Genomic DNA, 18,824 nt, shown 5'->3' with positions numbered 1-18,824 from the left:
TTATAAAAAATTAAAACAAAACACACAAAACCACCAGCAGACCTAGAATTTTCACTCAGAAGTTCTGGGACAGGCATAACTGAAGCATTATTTTCCTGAAACTTTCCTCCACAGGGACCTTGACCTCGGACCCTTATGACTTTGCCAACTCATGGGCTCTCAGCAGTGGAGAACAGTGGTGTGAACGGGTATCTCCTCCCAGCAGCTCATGCAACATCTCCTCTGGGGAAATGCAGAAGGTGGGTGTGGCCTGGCCTGGGTGCACCTGGGTGGTGTGTGATTTCTGGATCTAAAAGACAGAAGGACTCAGTCTCATATCCTTCCATCTGGGGGAGGAATGGACTTACGCAGGGCCATTTCCTCCAAAACTAACTGTGGCTAGAGTCTAATTCTAATACATCTCGAGCCTGAAGCTCTAAAAATGAGTCTGGGCTAATGACTTGGTGTAGTGTCTCAGTCCATTTGTGCTGCTATAACAAATGCCTGAGACTGGGTAATTTTAAGGAACATAAATTATCTTTTATAGTTCTGGAGGCTAGGCAGCCCAAAATCAAGGTACCAGCATTCAGTGTCTTGCGAGGACCTTCTTGCTGTGACCTGAAGCCGGGTCCTGTGGCTCATTCCTGTAATCCCAGCACTTTGGGAGGCCAAGGTGGGTGGATCACGAGATGAGGAGATCGAGACCATCTGGGCGCCTGTAGTCCCAGCTACTCGGGAGACTGAGGCAGGAGAATGACGTGAACCCAGGAGGTGGAGCTTAGCACTCCAGCCTGGGCGACAGAGTGAGACTCTGTCTCAAAAAAAAAAAAAAAAAAAAAAAAATTAGCTGGGCGTGGTGGCATGTGCCTATAATCCCAGCTACTCAGGAGGCTGAGGCAGGAGAATTGCTTGAACCCGGGAGGCGGAGGTTTCAGTGAACTGAGATCGTGCCACTGCATTCCAACCTGGGTGACAGAGCCAGACTCTGTCTCAATTAAAAAAAAAGAAAAAAAGTACACCGAAGTGCTCTCATCCGCCTCTTTTATCAGAGCACTAATCCATTCACGAAGGCAGAGCCCTCAGGACTTCATCACTTCCCAAAAGGCGCCAGCTTTTAATAGCGTCACTTTGGGGTTTAGGTTCCAACACATGGATTTTGGAGGGACGTAGACAGTTGAACCATAGCAAGAAGGAACTATGCTTTTCTGTTCTAGACTCCAGTGCCCTCTTTTGTCCCCAAATATCTCCATCATCACCTGCTAGGTGTCTGAAATTTTACCGATAGAAAAAAGCCACTTCTTTCTTAAGTGGCTGTTGTAAACTACAAATAGGAGGGAAAGCCTCCTCTCATACCAGATCAGCTGGAAGGAAAACTACTTTATAGTTGCAGACACTGAAGGGAGTCTGAGCGAGAGGCTGTGCCTGAAGTGACACAGCTTGGATGTCAGGATGGCTTCCTGAGGCTGCCGTAACAAATTATCTCATACTCAATGGCTTAAAACAGTAGGCATTTATTTTCTCCCAGTTCTGGAGGCTAGAGGTCCAAATTTAGTTTCCCTGGGCTGAGATCAAGGTGTTGGCTGGCTTTGCTCCTTCCAGAGGCTCTAGGTCCTTGCTTCCGTCATTTTTGGGTGGCAGCGGCATTCCCTGTCTTTGGGCTCATGACTTCAATTTCTGCCTCTGTGGTCACATGGCCTTCTCCCTCCTGTGTGTGCTAATGCCTGCCAACCCTGGCCAGGCTGGGAGGACTGCCCCACCCCTTCCACAGAGCCCTGTTGCCACTTACAAGGTAGCCTTATAGCAGCTCTGTCTGCATCAGAGTTGCCGTTCATGATCTCACTCACCAGGACCTCACACTGGAGAGAAGGGGAGGTGGGGAGGGGTGGCCAGACCACACTCTGCCTTCACCTGCCACAGGTAAAGATGGTCTTTGTGCCTCTCTGTGTGTGGGTGTTTGGGGCAAGAATGCTTTATGTGGGGCAAGACCTCACTCAATGGGTAATTCCCTCCCCAATGTGGAACAGGCTGACTTGGGCTGAGGAGGTAGGTGCAGCTGTGAAGCTGGACTCCTGTGGGGAACAGGGGTTGTTGCCCTTTTGGGATTGTGCTCAGAGACTCATCATCTGAGGAGCAAGGTTCCTTGGTAGTGCTGTGAGTCAGCCTCCCTGGGCGGGACGTTTGTATGCAGGAGGTTTACTGGGGAGCTCTCGAACAGCCTTGGTAAGGAAGTGAGAGAAGCAGAGTTGGCAGTGGGAGAAGTTGAACTGCTTGTGATAGCATTGATAGAGCTTCAGCGGGGCCTCAGCTGATCCTTCAAGGAGCTCTGGAAGGTGGAGTGGCCCCTGTTGGTCACTGGATGTGGGCTGCCCTGGGTAAGGAGGTGGAACTCCCTTGGGCTGAGGGCCATTCCTGAGGAATGACTCAGTGGTGAGCCCTTGGCAGCCAACACTGGACAGCTGGTGGATGAGTCCTCGGGCTCTGAATGGGCACCTACGCTGTGCCCCGACACCTACGCTGTGCCCCGACACCCTCTACAAAGCTGCTCTGCTTGACAGCACCACCTTCCTGCCCTTATCCAGAGAGCAACCACACTGTCAAAAATGTCAACTGAAGAATCACAAGGTTCATAAACTTAGAGAGGAGGGCTTTTCTTATTCAGAGTTGTGGCCTGCAGGCTGGCCATCCTGCAGGCTGGGAAGTGTAGCCTCTGGTAGAAACTGAAAGCAGGCACTTCAAGGGAGAAAGGGGTGGAATAGAAACTTATTCCAAAAGGGTTGGCTCAGTATACATATTTAACAGGTTATGGGAGGAGCTATGAATATTCATAATGGGAGGAGGCATTTGCATATACAGTAAGCAAACATACATGTTACATATGTCCCACATTCACTTTGGGATGGAGACTTAACATTTAAATGCATTAAAATTAGCCTCTATAGGTCAAAAGGTGAAATGGAGGACACAGAGGCATCTTGTGCACAGCCTCTGTAAATCAGCCAGAACCATTCCGTGGTTGGTGGTCAGTACACACACACACACACACACACACACTCTAGCTGGGCATGGTGGCACGCGCACACATATACACACTAGCTGGGCATGGTGGCACGCGCACACACACACACTAGCTGGGCATGGTGGCACGTGCGCGTGCACACATACACACACACACACAAACACATACTAGCTGGGCATGGTGGTGCACCAGTAATCCCAGCTAATGGGAGGGCTGAGGTGGGAAGATGGCTTGAACCTGGGAGGCAGAAGCTGCAGTGAGTTGAGATTGCATCACTACACTCCAGCCTGGGTGAAAATGTGAGACCCTGTCTCAAAAGAAAAAAAGAAAACCCGCAAAAAGGGAAGGGAGTCCCTGCTGGGCCAGTTCTGTTTAACTCTTAGGAAAGAAAGTCTAATGGTGGTTAGCGAGGGAGAGGGTATAAGGAGGGGTGTTCAACCTCCCATCCTATCATGGCCAGGAACTCAGTTTTCTCAAAAGAAAAAAAAAAACCCGCAAAAAGGGAAGGGAGTCCCTGCTGGGCCAGTTCTGTTTAACTCTTAGGAAAGAAAGTCTAATGGCGGTTAGCGAGGGAGAGGGTATAAGGAGGGGTGTTCAACCTCCCATCCTATCATGGCCAGGAACTCAGTTTTCTCAAAAGAAAAAAAAAAAAACCCGCAAAAAGGGAAGGGAGTCCCTGCTGGGCCAGTTCTGTTTAACTCTTAGGAAAGAAAGTCTAATGGCGGTTAGCGAGGGAGAGGGTATAAGGATGGGTGTTCAACCTCCCATCCTATCATGGCCATGAACTCAGTTTTAATATTTCTCTGGGGTCCCTTTGGCCAAGGGGGAGTCCGTTTAGTCAGTAGGGGGGCTTAGGATTTTATTTTTTTCTCAAAACCTACAAACATGCACAAAGAGGGTGGCCCCTGCCTATACCCAGGACCATGGTCATGATGGACGCGACAGGCCACAGTTGCCTTTGTCTGGGCACGGGCCACTCTGCAGAGCGTGAGTGCATGCTGCAGTCACCCGAGTGCGCAGCCCATCAGCAGAGCAGTAGGGCAGGTGCTCTGTGATTTTGCTCATCCCATGAGAAAACAAGCCATAGGAGGTTAAGTAGCTGCCCCAAGTCGCCAGCTAGCAAGGTGCAGAGCCAGGACTCATGCCCTGCCTGGCTCCCTCCCTTACCTGTTCGGGTCACATTGGTTCAGGCTACTCAAGTTATTTCTACCAGTGGGCCCTTGTGTTTCTCTTGGGGAGTTGGGCTTTGCAGGTTCTTAAGGTTTCTTTAAGTTCTAAAACCCTTTATTAGCCTGGTGCGGTGGCTCATACCTGTAGACCCAGCTACTCAGGAGGCTGAGGCAGGAGGATCACTTGAGCCCAGGAGGTAGAGGCTGCAGTGAGCTACAATTGCACCATTGCACTCCAGCCTGGGCAACAGAGTGAGACCCTGTCTATAAAACAAAACCAAAACCAAAACTCTTTCATTATGTGTTTCTGTGGATTGGGCTATAGAGACAGTATATAATAGGTCTTAATAAATATTGGATGGGTGGATGAATGGAAATTGGTGGTGTAATTTATCTAGGGATTGTGACCTCCACAATAATCCAGACTCCTTTACTTGTAGAAATCTGATTTATCTAAGTAAGTACATAAGTAGAGAAACCCAGCCCTCTCCTATTCCAGAAACAAAATAAAACACACCCACATCTCCCTCCTCCCACCCACCCCCCATCACGGTAACACGAGAAAGCTTCGTTTTAGCTGGTTATTAATTCAGTGAGTCTTCATCTTCATGGAACAATTTGACCTCTGACCAAGGAGAATGTCAGACCCAGAAAAATATTCTGAGTTGATGCTAAATCCAGCTGCCTAAATTGTGAACAGACAATCTCCACCTTATAAACAAGTACATTCCAAAAGACTTTTTCCCTTGGACTTTGGTGGTGCTAGGTCCTCTGGTTAGTCCATCAAAGTCTGCATCACCTGGATCCTAGCCCAGTACCGGCACTAACAAAGGCGGACTGAGTTCTAGCACGTGAGGGGAGGGTGCTGTCTTGTGGAAGGGAGGAGTTTCCTCTTCTTTCCAGTCAAAGTTCTAAATGCCTGAACCATACCCTTGATAGCCCCTTGAGTGTCTCTTACCCTGGGCCTCGGCGTGGGCGTGGTGCTAAGGGTGTGGGTTTGAGTCAGCCCACTTACTGGCTTTGTGAATCTGGGCAAGACACGTGCCTTTGCAGAGCCTCAGTTTCCACATTTGTCAAGCAGAAATAGTACCTGCTGGGTCATTGAAAAGGTAAGAGAGGGATAATATGTATAGAGTTTAGCCCAGTGGGGCTCAACTGTTAAGAGCCATGATGATCGTGAGGAAGAGGAGGAAGGAGGAGGACGAGAAGGAGGAGGAGGAGGAGGAGGAGGAGGAGTTGTTGTTAGCTGGCTCCCCATATTCTCCCACTGTCCCGTGTTTTCCTCTGGAGTGCCTCTGCCTTGAGAGTGGGAGCTGGCAGAAGCAGGCCAAGCACACGCTGGGCTTTAAGCACAAGTTTCAACACGCATTCTTTTTCTCCTTCCCCCTCCCAACTATAACCCATTCCTTTTGGGTAGCCGAGCACAGCTTGAGGTTAGAAGGAAAGCAAGGTGCCCAGATATCTCCACACCTCCCAGTGGGCAAGTGACAGGAACCAGCCTTCCTTCTAGAGCTGCTTGTGAACCCAGATGGATTTCAAATTGAGTGCACTCGAGGTATTGTGTAAGACAGGACAGATTTTTGGCCAGGCGCGGTGGCTCACGCCTGTAATCCCAGCACTTTGGGAGGCCGAGGTGGGTGGATCACGAGGTCAGGAGATCGAGACCATCCTGGCTAACATGGTGAAACCCTGTCTCTACTAAAAATACAAAAAATTAGCCGGGTGTGGTGGCGGGTGCCTGTAGTCCCAGCTACTCGGGAGGCTGAGGCAGGAGAATGGCATGAACCTGGGAGGCAGAGCTTGCAGTGAGCCGAGATTGCACCACTGCACCCCAGCCTGGGCGACACAGTGAGACTCCATCTCAAAAAAAAAGAGGACAGATTTTCATAATTTCTTTCTTTTTTTCCCAAACATACAGTTGTGCTGTTGGCGGGTGGGTCACCCTCGGCTGCCCTTCAATGTTCTCCAGGCAGATGAAGGGGAGGTGGTGGGTGCCTCAGTGGGTGAGGTGGGGTCAGGGTGGCGGTGGAGGTACCTCTAATACTGAAACATGCCTTCAAAGATTTATTATTTTTGGTCTCATTTTATTTTGCAAACATAGCCCAGTGCAGAGTAAGTACTTGACAAATGTTCCCTACCCTCGGAATACAAAGGAATGATCTCATTTATCTATACTGAGTGGGAGGTAAAGACAGGATTCTCAAGTGGAGAACCTGATCCTGAGGTTGGGTTGAGGAGGGAGACTGGGAGGTTTGTCTCCTGGAGACAAAGGGGAGGGAGAATGCAGGAGAAGCCTTGTTTGCCTCCCGGGGCACCTTTCTGAGGCTCCAGCTGTACCCTAGCTACTCTCTTTGTCTCCTGGGTGCATTAAAGTCCTTACTAACCAGTGTCCTGGGAACAGCTGAAAAAACCGGGTACCAGGTTCTTCGTGTTGGGCTGAGGCTGCAAACACGTGAGACCTCCCAGAGGCGCAAGCTCCTCCCAGCTCAGAACTCCCGGTTTCAGGTTGTTTACCTGAGAAGAGAGGACTGCTTTGTCCTCAGCCAATCAGATAGTGTTTGCCCACAACCGAGGTTTTTTTCACTGGCTCGGAAGCACAATGACTCGTCTCCCAAGAGGTGATTAATATGGTCTTTTGAATTGTTCACAGCCTGTGTAGTCCCGCAGGGCCCCCAGGTTCAGAAGTCCGGTCTGGTAAATGCCGCATCATTTATGAGTGTCTGCTGTTGTGGCTCCAAGGGCCATTCGGGGTGGCAGAGTGTTTTGTGTGGGAGTTCACACTGACCTTGAAACTTTCCTTGACAGCCTCCAGAATCTACTTCCCCAACCCTCTGGTGCTTTCTGTCTTTCTAGGGCATAGCAAGGAGTCAGCACATTCTGAGAGCCAGGTCATATTACTTATTAGTTACACCTAGGGAATGAATGTTTCCTTGTTATGCCAACAAAACCCAATGCCTGTCTCCACTGGGACTGATAATGGCCTGTTTGATTGCATGCAAATTTGCAGTTTTTTCAGCTTTTCAAACTGAAGGCAAGATGGTTGGAGTTTGGAGCCCCAAGCTATGAACATTCAGATAACTGATGTTCATCTGCAGGTAACTATCACAAAGTGTACCTTTGAGAAAGAAAGACCCTTAGATCACTTTAAAAAAATTTGATCAGACTGGGGACGGCCAGCAAGGACTGAACCTTACAAAGGGATCTTGGCTTTGTCCTGTAGTCCTGTCTGCAACAGGAAGCCCAAGGCTCCGAGGGGCTGGGCTTGGGCTGCATCCAGCTCATAGCATGCTTTTGCTAATTAGAAAAAGGCACCCCTTTCTCTCTCTCTCTTTTTTTTTTTTAGACAGAGTCTCGCTCTGTCGCCCAGGCTGGAATGCAGTAGTGCGATCTCGGCTCACTGCAAGCTCCGCCTCCCGGGTTCATGCCATTCTCCTGCCTCAGCCTCCCGAGTAGCTGGGACTACATGCGCCTGTCACCACGCCCAGTTAATTCTTTCTATTTTTTAGTAGAGACGGGGTTTCACCGTGTTAGCCAGGATGGTCTCGATCTCCTGATCTCATGATCTGCCCGCCTCGGCCTCCGAAAGTGTTGGGATTACAGGCGTGAGCCACCGCGCCCGGCCAAAGGCACCCCTTTCTCAAGAAACTTCACCACCACCTGCCGGGAAACGGCCAAGATAAACATAATAACTGAACATATAATGTACATGTATATACATCTACAATGTCTACCATATGAACAGTAGTCACTTGGTGTGTTGCCACTGTGTGGACTGTGTGGCTTGCATCATGACCCGTGATGGTGTTGGCCTGGCTTCCTCAGGGAGGCACAGTCACTGTGACCATCATCTCCTCACTCAGGATCACCTCCTCAAGGCGATCAGTCTCTATTGAGAAACTGAGTGCACCAGTTACCACTCTACCTACCGTAGAGTGGTGAATCATTCAGCAGCAGCAGCAACCTCTGACAGCTGTCTGAAGTGGAAGAAATTTCTTTTCATCAATGTTAGGAATCTTAGGCTCATAAGAACTCAGAGTTGGTTGAGAATCTAGCAGATATCTACTTCAACCCCCTACCTGCCACATGAATGCTCTCCACAAACTATGTCTGGGTAGACAGGTTATGCTGTGACCTTGACTGTAAGAGTTAAATCTTGGCCGGGCGCGGTGGCTCACGCCTGTAATCCCGGCACTTTGGGAGGCCGAGGCAGGCGGATCACGAGGTCAGGAGGTCGAGACCATCCTGGCTAACACAGTGAAGCCCCATCTGTACTAAAAATACAAAAAAAAAAAAATTAGCCGGGCGTGGTGGCAGGTGCCTGTAGTCCCAGCTACTCGGGAGGCTGAAGCAGGAGAATGGCGTGAACCCGGGAGGCGAAGCTTGCAGTGAGCCGAGATCGCACCACTGCACTCCACCAGCCTGGGTGACAGAGTGAGACTCTGTCTCAAAAAAAAAAAAAAAAAAAAAAGAGTTAAGTCTTTGAGACACCCTTGCTGGGCGCTTCCCAGCCATCTTGCAGACCTCAGCCCTAGGCAGCCCTCCTTGACTGCCTGGTAAATTCCTTCTTTCATTGTATGCCCATTCGAAGCTAAAGCCCTGTCCTTCCGTGTCCCTGAATACTGGAGAAGCAGGTGCTTTGGGTCTGGTTTCTCCCGGTCTGGCTCAGGAGCTCACATCAATTGCAGTCCCGTCAGTCACTGAATAGCCTCAGATTTCCTGTTTTCCACTGGTCTCTGAATTTGGTGTTTATAGGTGAACACAAGCCTTATTTTCTTTGGCCATTCATGTCTTCACATTCTCTCGCTTCCTCCATTATCTTGTAGAACTCTTTCCGCCTCCTCTGAAACAGCATGCAGTTCACCTGTGATTCCTCTTCCTCCCAGAAAATCACCTGTCCGGCTTGAGCTAACATTTTAAACAGTCATGTAGACTTTGAATAATCACAGCATGCCTCCTCAGTAGCCCAAAGAGGCACAGAAAATACCCATTCTGTTAGAGACAAAGCAGTTCAGTCTTCATGTTCTCATTAAATATTGCCCAAGCCTTTTATTTGCAAAGGACCTACCAGCCCTTTCTGCTATTTCTGCTCATGGTGACTCTGAAAGGGAAATTCACAGGCATGGAGGGAGGCAATGTAAGCCCAGCGGACTTGGGTCTCGCTGTCTAGGCCCACTTCTGCCTTCCCTCCTTCTTCTCCTTGCCTCTTCCATTCACTTAATTGGCAGTTTTGGTCTGGAATGGACTTTTCTTGCAGACTGGGAAGAATTTTGTTACATTTGTCTGCTTGGTAGCATAGTTGTGATTCATAGAGTCCAGTTGTCAGGGGAGAGCCTGGCCCAGAGAAGGTCAGTAGATCTCAAGGAAGGACCCTTGGAACGCAGGATCCCAGAGAAGTTAGTTGTCAGATGATGGCCCTGGTTTTAGAGTTGGGGTGCCCACCTACTATGCCCCAGCGACACTGAGCTCAGAGCTGGGGTTTGCAATAAGTACACACGTGTCTTTCCCCGTTTTGATGAGAACTGCTCTCTCAAGTCTCTCTTTCTTGAGTCATTGATAGGCTAAGGAATGAGGACTTATTTCAAGTGCTTTACTGAGGTCCAGGAATCCAGGGGGCAGTCCCTGGTTTGGCCCAATTCTCTGCATGTCCTCATATAAGTTACTTTCCTACTCTGCCTCTCAGTCTTCCCTCTCTGAGGTAAACAGAGCTCCACGGAACCCCCCATGGATAGGCACCCTTTCTTTACAGCAGATTGCAGCAGATTGGCTCACCTGAGTGCAGGATGGGAGAAGGGCAGGGAGCCAATGGTTGTGGTGAAACAGTGGTGACCTTGGCCACTGTTCCCTTGGGGGTCTAGCCTCATGGCAGAGGTCAGTGGCTACCATGGGGTTTTGCAGATTTCCCTTGAACTTGGCCTTTAAAAATTATTTTTTAAAATTTTACTTTAAGTTCTGGGATACATGTGCTGAATGTGCAGGTTTGTTACATAGGCATACATGTGCCATGGTAGTTTGCTGCACCTATCAACCCATCATTTAGGTTTTAAGCCCCACATGCATTAGGTGTTTGTCCTAATGCTCTATCTCTCCTTGCCCCCGCCCCCCGCGCCCCCTCCCCCACCCCCACAGGCCCTGGTGTGTGATGTTCCCCTCCCTGTGTCCATGTGTTCTCATTGGAACTTGGCCTTTATGTTGCTCATTTGAGAAGCCCTTGAGGAGAGTTGGATAAGGTCCTAGCACCCAAGTATTCAATTCAAAGGCCTCCCTAACATAATGTTCCCAAAATCCTTTAACAAACTATTTCTCAGGTGGGTTCCTTTCCCTTTTCCTTTTCCCTGGTGAGGAACAGAATGGACAAGAATCTGATGGTGCCCTGGTGCCCATAAGTGCATATTCACTGAGATGTTTCATATGGCTTGCGTGATACAAGGTAGACTAAGGGACAAGACACGTAAGAGAAATTAAACCATGAAAGACTGTCTGGGGTTAGTAAATGACAAATCGCCAAGTGAATGGTAAGTGATAGCGCAGCTTAGGGGAATTAGCTCCTGTCACAGAGCTGATGCTTTTTTCTTGCTGGGAGCAGGATGGGTGAGTGATTCAGAAAGGGCTGCTTTCCATCCCCAGAGCTTGGTAGGCCCTAGACTGGGAACCAGGGAATGCTGCCCAGTCCTTGTCCTTCCAGCCAGCATGCCCTAATCCCTAGAAGCTGCTCAGATGCCTCCAGGAGCCCCAAGGAGAAGGTGAGGAGGGTCCGTTAGAGAGCTCCATGGCCAAGTCTCCTACTTCTCATGAGCACTGGACCCCAGCTATCTTAGAGAGAGGAATGTCAAGCTCTGCAGAAACCATCCATTTGGTGGAAATCTGTCAACCGGTTTCACCAGGTCCTTGTGAGTCAGAATCTTGGAATGCGGGTGGGAATCTTGGGCCGGCCAGAAGTTATAAATAGAATCAGCTACCCTCCCCCACCCATCATTACAGCTGACCAATGAGAAGGTATTCCCTGCTGCAGGGTGAATTCTTGAACCCACTACTTTGGAGCAGCTCAGACTCCAGGCGCCTCCATACCTACCAGGGGCTGCTGCAGGGCACCCATCCCAGAGCTAGAAAGATCGGGGCTTGTGGAACAATATTGCACTCTATGTATTAGACTTTCCTTTCTTTGTTCACTCAGTCCTAGGAATGTCCTCCTCCCTTCTCCTTTGTCAGGTGCTTGGGAGCAAACACAATAGCTAAGCTTCAGATCTCTGGCTCTGCTTTCCCTCCTCCTGCTGCCTGCCACTGAGGAGATGTGCTTGCTTTCCCTCCTCCTCCCCTGCACCCGCCTGATGTCTCCAGGGAAGATGCCTGGTCTTCTTTAATGAACTGGAAATGTGATTAAGATGGGCCACAATTGGGCCTGCACACCAACCCAGGCATGGTGAGGTCATGGCTGGATGGGCTGGGGCAGCTGCTGTCCCGCAGCTTCTGGCACCGCCGACAGGAGTTGAAAGAAGACAGGAGTAGCTGATGCAGGGCCTTGGAGCCAGGGAGATGCTGAAAGTGTGCAAATTAGCTGGCCCTTGTTTTGCATCCCTGCCAGAATGGTTTAGCAGAGAACTGAGGAGCCAGTACCGATTGCAGGCAAATGAGAATAGTTATAAGCATTTGATTTCCTGGTGTCATCTCATTTGATTTCATTTTGCAGAAACCATCTAGGGTAGGTCCAAGTATTGCTATCTGTGTCAGTTAGGAGTAGGTTCAGCTGTGAGTGACAGGACTTACACAATCTAAGTTTATTTATCTCTCATGTAAAGAAGTTTGGGGTAGGATGTCCAGGGCCATGCAAGATCTCATGGTGTTGGGATCCAGGGTCCCTCTGTCTTATTTCTCTGTTGTCCCCAGTGGGGGCTTCTACCTGGTGCACCAAAATGCCAGCTCAAGCTTCAGGCATCACAACTACATTCCCGCAGTAGAAAGAGAAGGGACTAAGGAAGAAGCAGTCCCTTATTTTGAGGACACTTGGTGGAGGTTGCACAAGACCCCTCTGCTTATAGCCTACTGGGTATTGCTTAGTCATATGGCTGCCCCCAGCTGCAAGGGAGGCTGAGAAATGGAATCTTATTCCTAGCAGCTCTGTGCCCCGGAGGGGTGGGAAATTGAAAACTGAGGATTCTGTGACTAAGAAGGGGAGAATAGCTCCTGGACAACTTTCAACCTCTTCCACTTTTCCCCTCTTTCACAGGTAGGGAAATGAGGATGCAGAGAGGCAAGATAATTTTCCTTTTCTTGTTTGTTTTTTGCGACGGAGTCTCGCTCTCTTGCCCAGGCTGGAGTGCAGTGGTGCAATTTTGGCTCACTGCAACCTCTGCCTCCCAGGCTCAAGTGATCCTCCCACCTCAGCCTCTCTAGTAGCTGGGACTACAGGCACGTGCCACCACGCCTGGCTAATTTTGGATATTTTTGTAGAGATAAGGTTTCGCCATATTGCTGGTCTCAAACTCCTGGCCTCAAGTGATCTGCCCACTTTGGCCTCCAAAAGTGCTGGGATCAGGCCGGTTGCGGTGGCTCACCCCTGTAATCCCAGCACTGTGGGAGGCCAAGGTGGGTGGATCATGAGGTCAGAAGTTTGAGACTACCCTTCCAACACGGCAAAACCCCATCTCTACTAAAAATACAAGAGTGCTGGGATTACAGGTGTGAGCCACTGCACTTGGCCAAGATCATTTTCTTAAAGTCACACACTTTGAAAGTGATGGGTTGCGAGAGGCAGAGGTTGCATTGAGCTGAGATCACGCCATTGCACTCCAGCCTGGGCAACAAGAGCGAGACTTCATCTAAAAAAAGAAAGTGATGGGTTGAGATTCTAGCCCAACCATGCTTCTAAAACCTGAGCTACAGCCACTGTATGACCCTGTCTTCTAATCTGATTGCTAGGAAACAGGAGTGGGAGGGCAGGATGGAAAACTGTAATTTGTGGTTTGGAATGGACTCAGGGTTTGTACCCCATCACTGGTGTTAAAAGAAAAACCTCAGACAAATTAAATTTAACAGGGTTTACTTGAGCAAAGAATGATGCATGAATCAGGCAGCCCCCCGAATCAGAACAGGCTCAGAGAGACTCTGGCCTGCCTCATAGTCAAAGAAGATTTATGGACAGAAAAAGACAAGTGACTTACAGAAACTGGAAGTGAGGTAGAGAAACAGCTGGATTGGCTACAGCGCAACATTTGCCTTATTAGAACGTGGTTTGAACAGTGGGCTGCCCCAAGAGGAGGTTACAGTGTGTTTACATCTCCAGTTAGGTTACAGATCATTATGTAGGGAGAAACCTTTAGGCCTAACTTAAAATATGTAAGGAGGCAGCTTTTGGCTAAACTTAAAATTTAATGATTGTATAGCAGTTCTCCAACTGTTCAATCGAAGGACCCCTGTATACTCTTAAAAAATAATGAAGGACTTTAAAGAGATTTTGTTTATGTGGGTCATAACTCTTGATACTTACCATATTAGATATTAAAACAGAAATTTAAAACATTTTTTGATTCATTTTAAAATAACAAGCTCATCATATATAATGTAAGGAACGTATTTTTAGGCCAGGCGCAGTGGCTCACGCCTGTAATCCCAGCACTTTGGGAGGCCTACGCGGGCAGATCATGAGGTCAGGAGTTCGAGACCAGCCTGACCAACATGGTGGAACCCCGTCTCTACTAAAAATACAAAAATTAGCCGGGTGTGGTGGTGTGCACCTGTAATATCAGCTACTCAGGAGGCTGAGGCAGGAGAATCACTTGAACCCTAGAGGCAGAGGTTGCAGTGAGCCGAGATTGTGCCACTGCACTCCAGCCTGGGCGACAGAGTGAGACTGCGTTTCAAAAAAAAAAAAACCGTATTTTTAAATAAAAAGAACGATAAATTCCAAGCCAAAAAATATTTTAGGGGAAAAATGACACTGTTTTACAGTTTTGCAAATCTCCTTGCTGTCTGGCTTCAGATATATCATCTGGACTCTCACATCTGTGTCTGCATTTAAATCTGTTGGGATATCTCATGTCTCGTAGCCTCGGAAAACTGCACTGCACTCTGGTGAAAGAGTGAGAGAAAAAATTGCAAATAGCATCTTAGTATTATTATAAAAACAGTTTTGACCTCGTGCACTGCTGAAAGGATCTTGGGAGTCCCTAGGCGATCCCTGGACCTCACCTTAAGAACCACTGACTTAGGCCAGGTGCCGTGGCTCACTCCTGTAATCCCAGAGCTTTGGGAGGCAAAGGCGGGTGGATCACGAGGTCAGGAGATCGAGGCCATCCTGGCCAACATGGTGAAACTCCGTCTGTACTAAAAATACAAAAATTAGCTGGGCATGGTGGCGCATACCTGTAATCCCAGCTACTCGGGAGGCTGAGGCAGGAGAATCCCTTGAACCAGGAAGTCAGAGGTTGCAGTGAGCTGAGATCGTGCCACTATACTCCAGCCTGGTGACAGAGCGAGACTCCGTCTCAAAACAAAACAAAACAAAACAAAACAAAAAAACACCACTGGCCTAGTAAATTCTTTACCCAAACCATGCTTCAGTTTCTAAATCTGAAAGGCTGTCTGTATCAGCCTTTGTCTGAGGAGAGCTGTGTTCTTTGGAGGTGTCTTCAGGCCTCTGAAGGGCCCATTTGTGGCATGGGTGATGAGATGGTCTCTGAAAGTACTTTAGGTGGGCTAGGAGAGAGGTCAGCTGTGGAGAAGGAGGTGAGGTTTGCCTCAGCCTTTCCTGAACGCAGGAGGATGGGCGGAGAATCTGTGGAGGGCCTTCTGGGCAGGGAGCTCTATGAGCCAACAGCCCCCCATGACTGAGTGGATGGTAAGAGCCAGAGATGCCTGGCCTAGGCATCCCGCCTGGCTCCTGCTGCCCACCCCACCCACTGGTGTGCATGATTGTGCCAATTCCCACAGGAAAAGAGGGCACACGGAGCGGTTTCTAAGCCATGGAGGGCATAACCTAGGGGGAGTGAGAGAAAGGGGCCTGTGAGAACTTCGTGCAGGCAGGAACACACGCGGAAGGGTCTGAGGGCATGGGAACAGGCGGAAAGTAGACAGCTACTCAAGGAGAGCTTGGTTGGGTTTGGATTATGATGGGGGCCGTAACTACCTGCTAAGAGAAGCTGAGGCCACAGACTTGGAACAGCCTCTCAGCGGGCAGCTGTGCCTTTCCTGGGGAATCTGTCGGCAAGACTGGGCTGGAGTCTCAGTGCTCGGCTCAGCCGTGGTGACTCTGTTTCTTCTCCTGCCTGAGCTTATGCCATTGGCTTCACCTGGCATGGCCTCCCTCCTGCCCTGCAGCCTAAGTCCTATGTTGCATCCAGGGCCCTGTGCAGACTGCCTTCTGTTAGGCAGCCTTCCCTGACGTCTCAGCTGCAGATTTCTTGCTGCTGCCATTGGCTGCACCATTGGGAAGACACCTCTAGGTGAGGACCAAGTCTTCAGGCTGTTAGGCAAACATCCCCATGGAAACACCCGGTTCAGGTAGACTGAATGCCAGTTAAGAGCTGGAGGGCATGAAAGGCATGACTCACTCCTGTCTGCGTTCATCACTGTTAGGTTTGATTCAGCATATCCTTATTGCCTGCCATGAGTGCCCTGGGAATACAGCTCCTGTCTTTGAAAAGCTTGCAGAGAAATGGAGGAGACGGCCACAGAAATGGATCATTTCAGTACAAGAATAGAGGCCCCCAGAGGGCTGTGAGAACACCTAACTCGGCAGAGTGGGGAGAAGGATCTGTCAGAGAAGCCTTCCTGGAAAAGGAGGCTCTTGATCTGAAGTGTGGGGTGGGAGTTAGTGGGGGCCAAAGAAGGGGGAAATGCGGGAGGGCAGATGGGATGGGTAGAGGGCAGATTTCCCTGCTGGGCTTTATGAGGGGGATCTGTTTGCTTTCTATTGCATTCCTTGAGCCTGGCACAGTGTGTGAGGTGGGGAGCAGGGAGGGTGAGGCTGGAGAGCCAGGCTGGGGTCAGATCATGAAGGGTGAGCTTCCTGGCTTTGCTGTCTCCTAATGAGCTAGAGCTTTGCCCTGTCAGCCAGGGTGGGACATACATAGTTAGACTTGCATTTTATATGGGCTTGGACACCCTGCTGGAGACCCAGAGGCCACACTGCTAATGCTTGTTGAGTGAATGTTTTGGTCACTACCTGCATCCCAGTGTCTCTGCCACGAGCCTGAGAGTACAAGACGCCAACTCCTCTTTGGACGTATTTTTTTTTTTTTTTTTTTTTGAGACAGAGTCTCACTCTGTCGCCTAGGCTAGAGTGCAGTGGTGCGATCTCAGCTCACTGCAAGCGTTGCCTCCCGGCTTCATGCCATTCTCCTGCCTCAGCCTCCCGAATAGCTGGGACTACAGGTGCCCGCCACCATGCCCGGCTAATTTTTTTTTTGTATTTTTAGTAGAGATGGGGTTTCACCATGTTAGCCAGGATGGTCTTGATCTCCTGACCTCTTGATCCGCCCGCCTTGGCCTCCAAAAGTGCTGGGATTACAGGTGTGAGCCACCGCGCCTGGCCCTTGGACCTGTTTCTGTGTCCTGTCCCAGGACCTGGTCTGGTCTGGCAGGGCTACCTGTGGCAGAACAGGGAAGCTGGGAGCAGCAGAGATAGCCACCTAAACATGCCGTGTGGTATGGCTGCAGGTGAGTGCGGATCCAGCTGTGGGTGCTGGGCAGACCTCTGCAAGTCCTGCCTGGCTCTCAGCTGTGCCCACTCAGGTGGACCAAGTTCAGGCCAAGCCTGACCAGAGGAAGACTGAAGGACAAAATGGGAGGACAGAGTTTATCTTTTGTTTCTGCTGAGAAAGAAACCCTAGGCAGATTTCAGAAGTTTGTACAGTGGAGGCCAAAGGAATTGTTCTAAGAAGGGAGGTGGCTGTTTCTGCAGAAATCCACTCCCATCCTGAAGGCAAATCATCAGAAACACCCTTCTTGCTAAGGCTTTCTATAAGCCATTTAATGCCTCCAGGGACCTCCCAGGAAATGTGCTGGAGTACTGTTCCCATTATCCCTCTGAGTGGGAAAAGAGTGATTTGGAAATGCTGGAGATGGGCCATGCTGGGCTCTGTCTGGTCACGGCTCTGAGAAGGGAGGGTGCCTGGATTCCTGGGTCTCTTCTTTCCCTTGGCTGGTACTGTGTCCTGCTGGTGAGAATCCCTGGTTCCTTGTCCCTGTGCCTGCAGGAATCAGTCCTGTGGTGCAGGGACTGCTCCGAGCCACTCTGCTACAGCCCAGGTGATGGCAGCAGTCATAGCAATGACCAGGAAAACCCCAGGGAGTGCATTTTTGAGGTTTTCTCTAGTTTCAAATTGTGGGTGGGGAAAAGGCTAGACAATAGCCTGAGCACATGACCCTCTCTGGGACACCCTCATCTGCACTCTGAGTTCAGTGACATAATTCCCTGAATGACATGTTTGATGGGGTAGGCAGCATGGCAGAATGGAGGGAAAGACACAGGCCTCGGTCTCCTTCCCTGAGCCCCAACTTGGCAGTGAGGATGGGAAGTTCTGCCTATTGCAAAGAAGAGAGGTTCCCTCCCTGCTGCTAGAAACTCACTTTGTTCTGGAGGAGTGTGAACTTCCCAAATGAAAGATGAATACAAGCAGCCCCTCTGTTCCCTAAGGAGCACGCAAGATACTAGGAAGTGATAATGTTGCTCGGCAACCATTCATCTCAGTATAGCCCAGGGAGATGGAGATAAGGGGAAAAGGAGAAAGGTGTCCTTCTGTCCTGCTGGGGACCTGCTCACTATTCTAGAGGGTAAGCCTAGTGGCTGGAGGGATCTCTCTGGAGGCCAGGAGATGATGAAGATGATGATGATGATGATGATGATGATGATGATGATGATGATGATAGGGGTCATCATTTATTAAGGTAAGTCTTCCGCGTGCATATTCCGTTCAGTCTTCACTAGTCTTGTCACAGAGGAGCTGTTACTATTCTCCCCTGTTTTGCAGAGGAAGAGGGGTTGAGTAAACAGCCTAGCTCACACGCTCACGTGGGGAAGACGCTGGGCTGAATCTGGGGCTGTGGAAGTCATGATGAGGCCAAGGCAGGCCTTCCCACCTCTGTCAGTCTCCCTGGTCATTGCTTTCAGAAGCCTCAGGTTCCCCTTGTGTAAAATGCTCAGGGTGACCAATGGAAAGCTGCGTGTAACCACCTGAGACCTAAGTGGTCCCGGGACCCACAACAGTGGCCTGCATTCATGGCTGGCCTACGTGGTGCTGGCATTGTGGCATCTTCACATGGCCCCAACAGGCCGTCTGAGACTGGTCATTTCCACAGGTCATTCTCACTCCGGGACACTCTTCTCTGACCAGGTGAGCTGATTTGCCTAAGTCCCCACCGCCAGTAAGGGGCAGAGCTGGGCCTTAGGCCTAGGCTTTTCACAGCCACACCGTGGGTGCCCGCCTGGCAGAAGGGGATTGGGCAAGGCAGGGCCGTGGAGGGGCTGCTGTTGGCCCCGAGACGCAGAGCAGCTGATGGCTGTCCCCATGAGCCTACCCGCTGCACTTCTGCAGTTGAGCAGCCCGTGCCGGTGGGTGCTTTCCTAAGGTGCAAAGAGAACCCGGCTTTTTTTTTGAGACAGGGTCTCGCTCTGTCACCCAGGCTGAAGTGCAGTGGCACAATCTCAGCTCACTTTAACCTCCACC

The 18,824-nt window shown here is 50.0% G+C and overlaps 1 protein-coding gene across 1 annotated transcript in view; it reads left to right on the top strand.

Annotated features, from left to right (window-relative positions):
- The window catches only part of VWF (von Willebrand factor), a 176,120-nt gene that overhangs the window by 29,163 nt on the left and 128,133 nt on the right, over positions 1-18,824 (top strand). Inside the window, exon 6 of the mRNA XM_031016658.2 lies at positions 115-239. Coding sequence (XP_030872518.2) covers positions 115-239 — 125 coding nt within the window. The remainder of the gene's footprint in view (positions 1-114; positions 240-18,824) is intronic.

Source organism: Gorilla gorilla, chromosome 10, assembly GCF_029281585.2.
Source record: "Gorilla gorilla gorilla isolate KB3781 chromosome 10, NHGRI_mGorGor1-v2.1_pri, whole genome shotgun sequence".
Taxonomy (NCBI): domain Eukaryota; kingdom Metazoa; phylum Chordata; class Mammalia; order Primates; family Hominidae; genus Gorilla; species Gorilla gorilla.
Note: the sequence above shows the minus strand (reverse complement) of the source record. Positions and strands in the feature narration are given on the sequence as shown.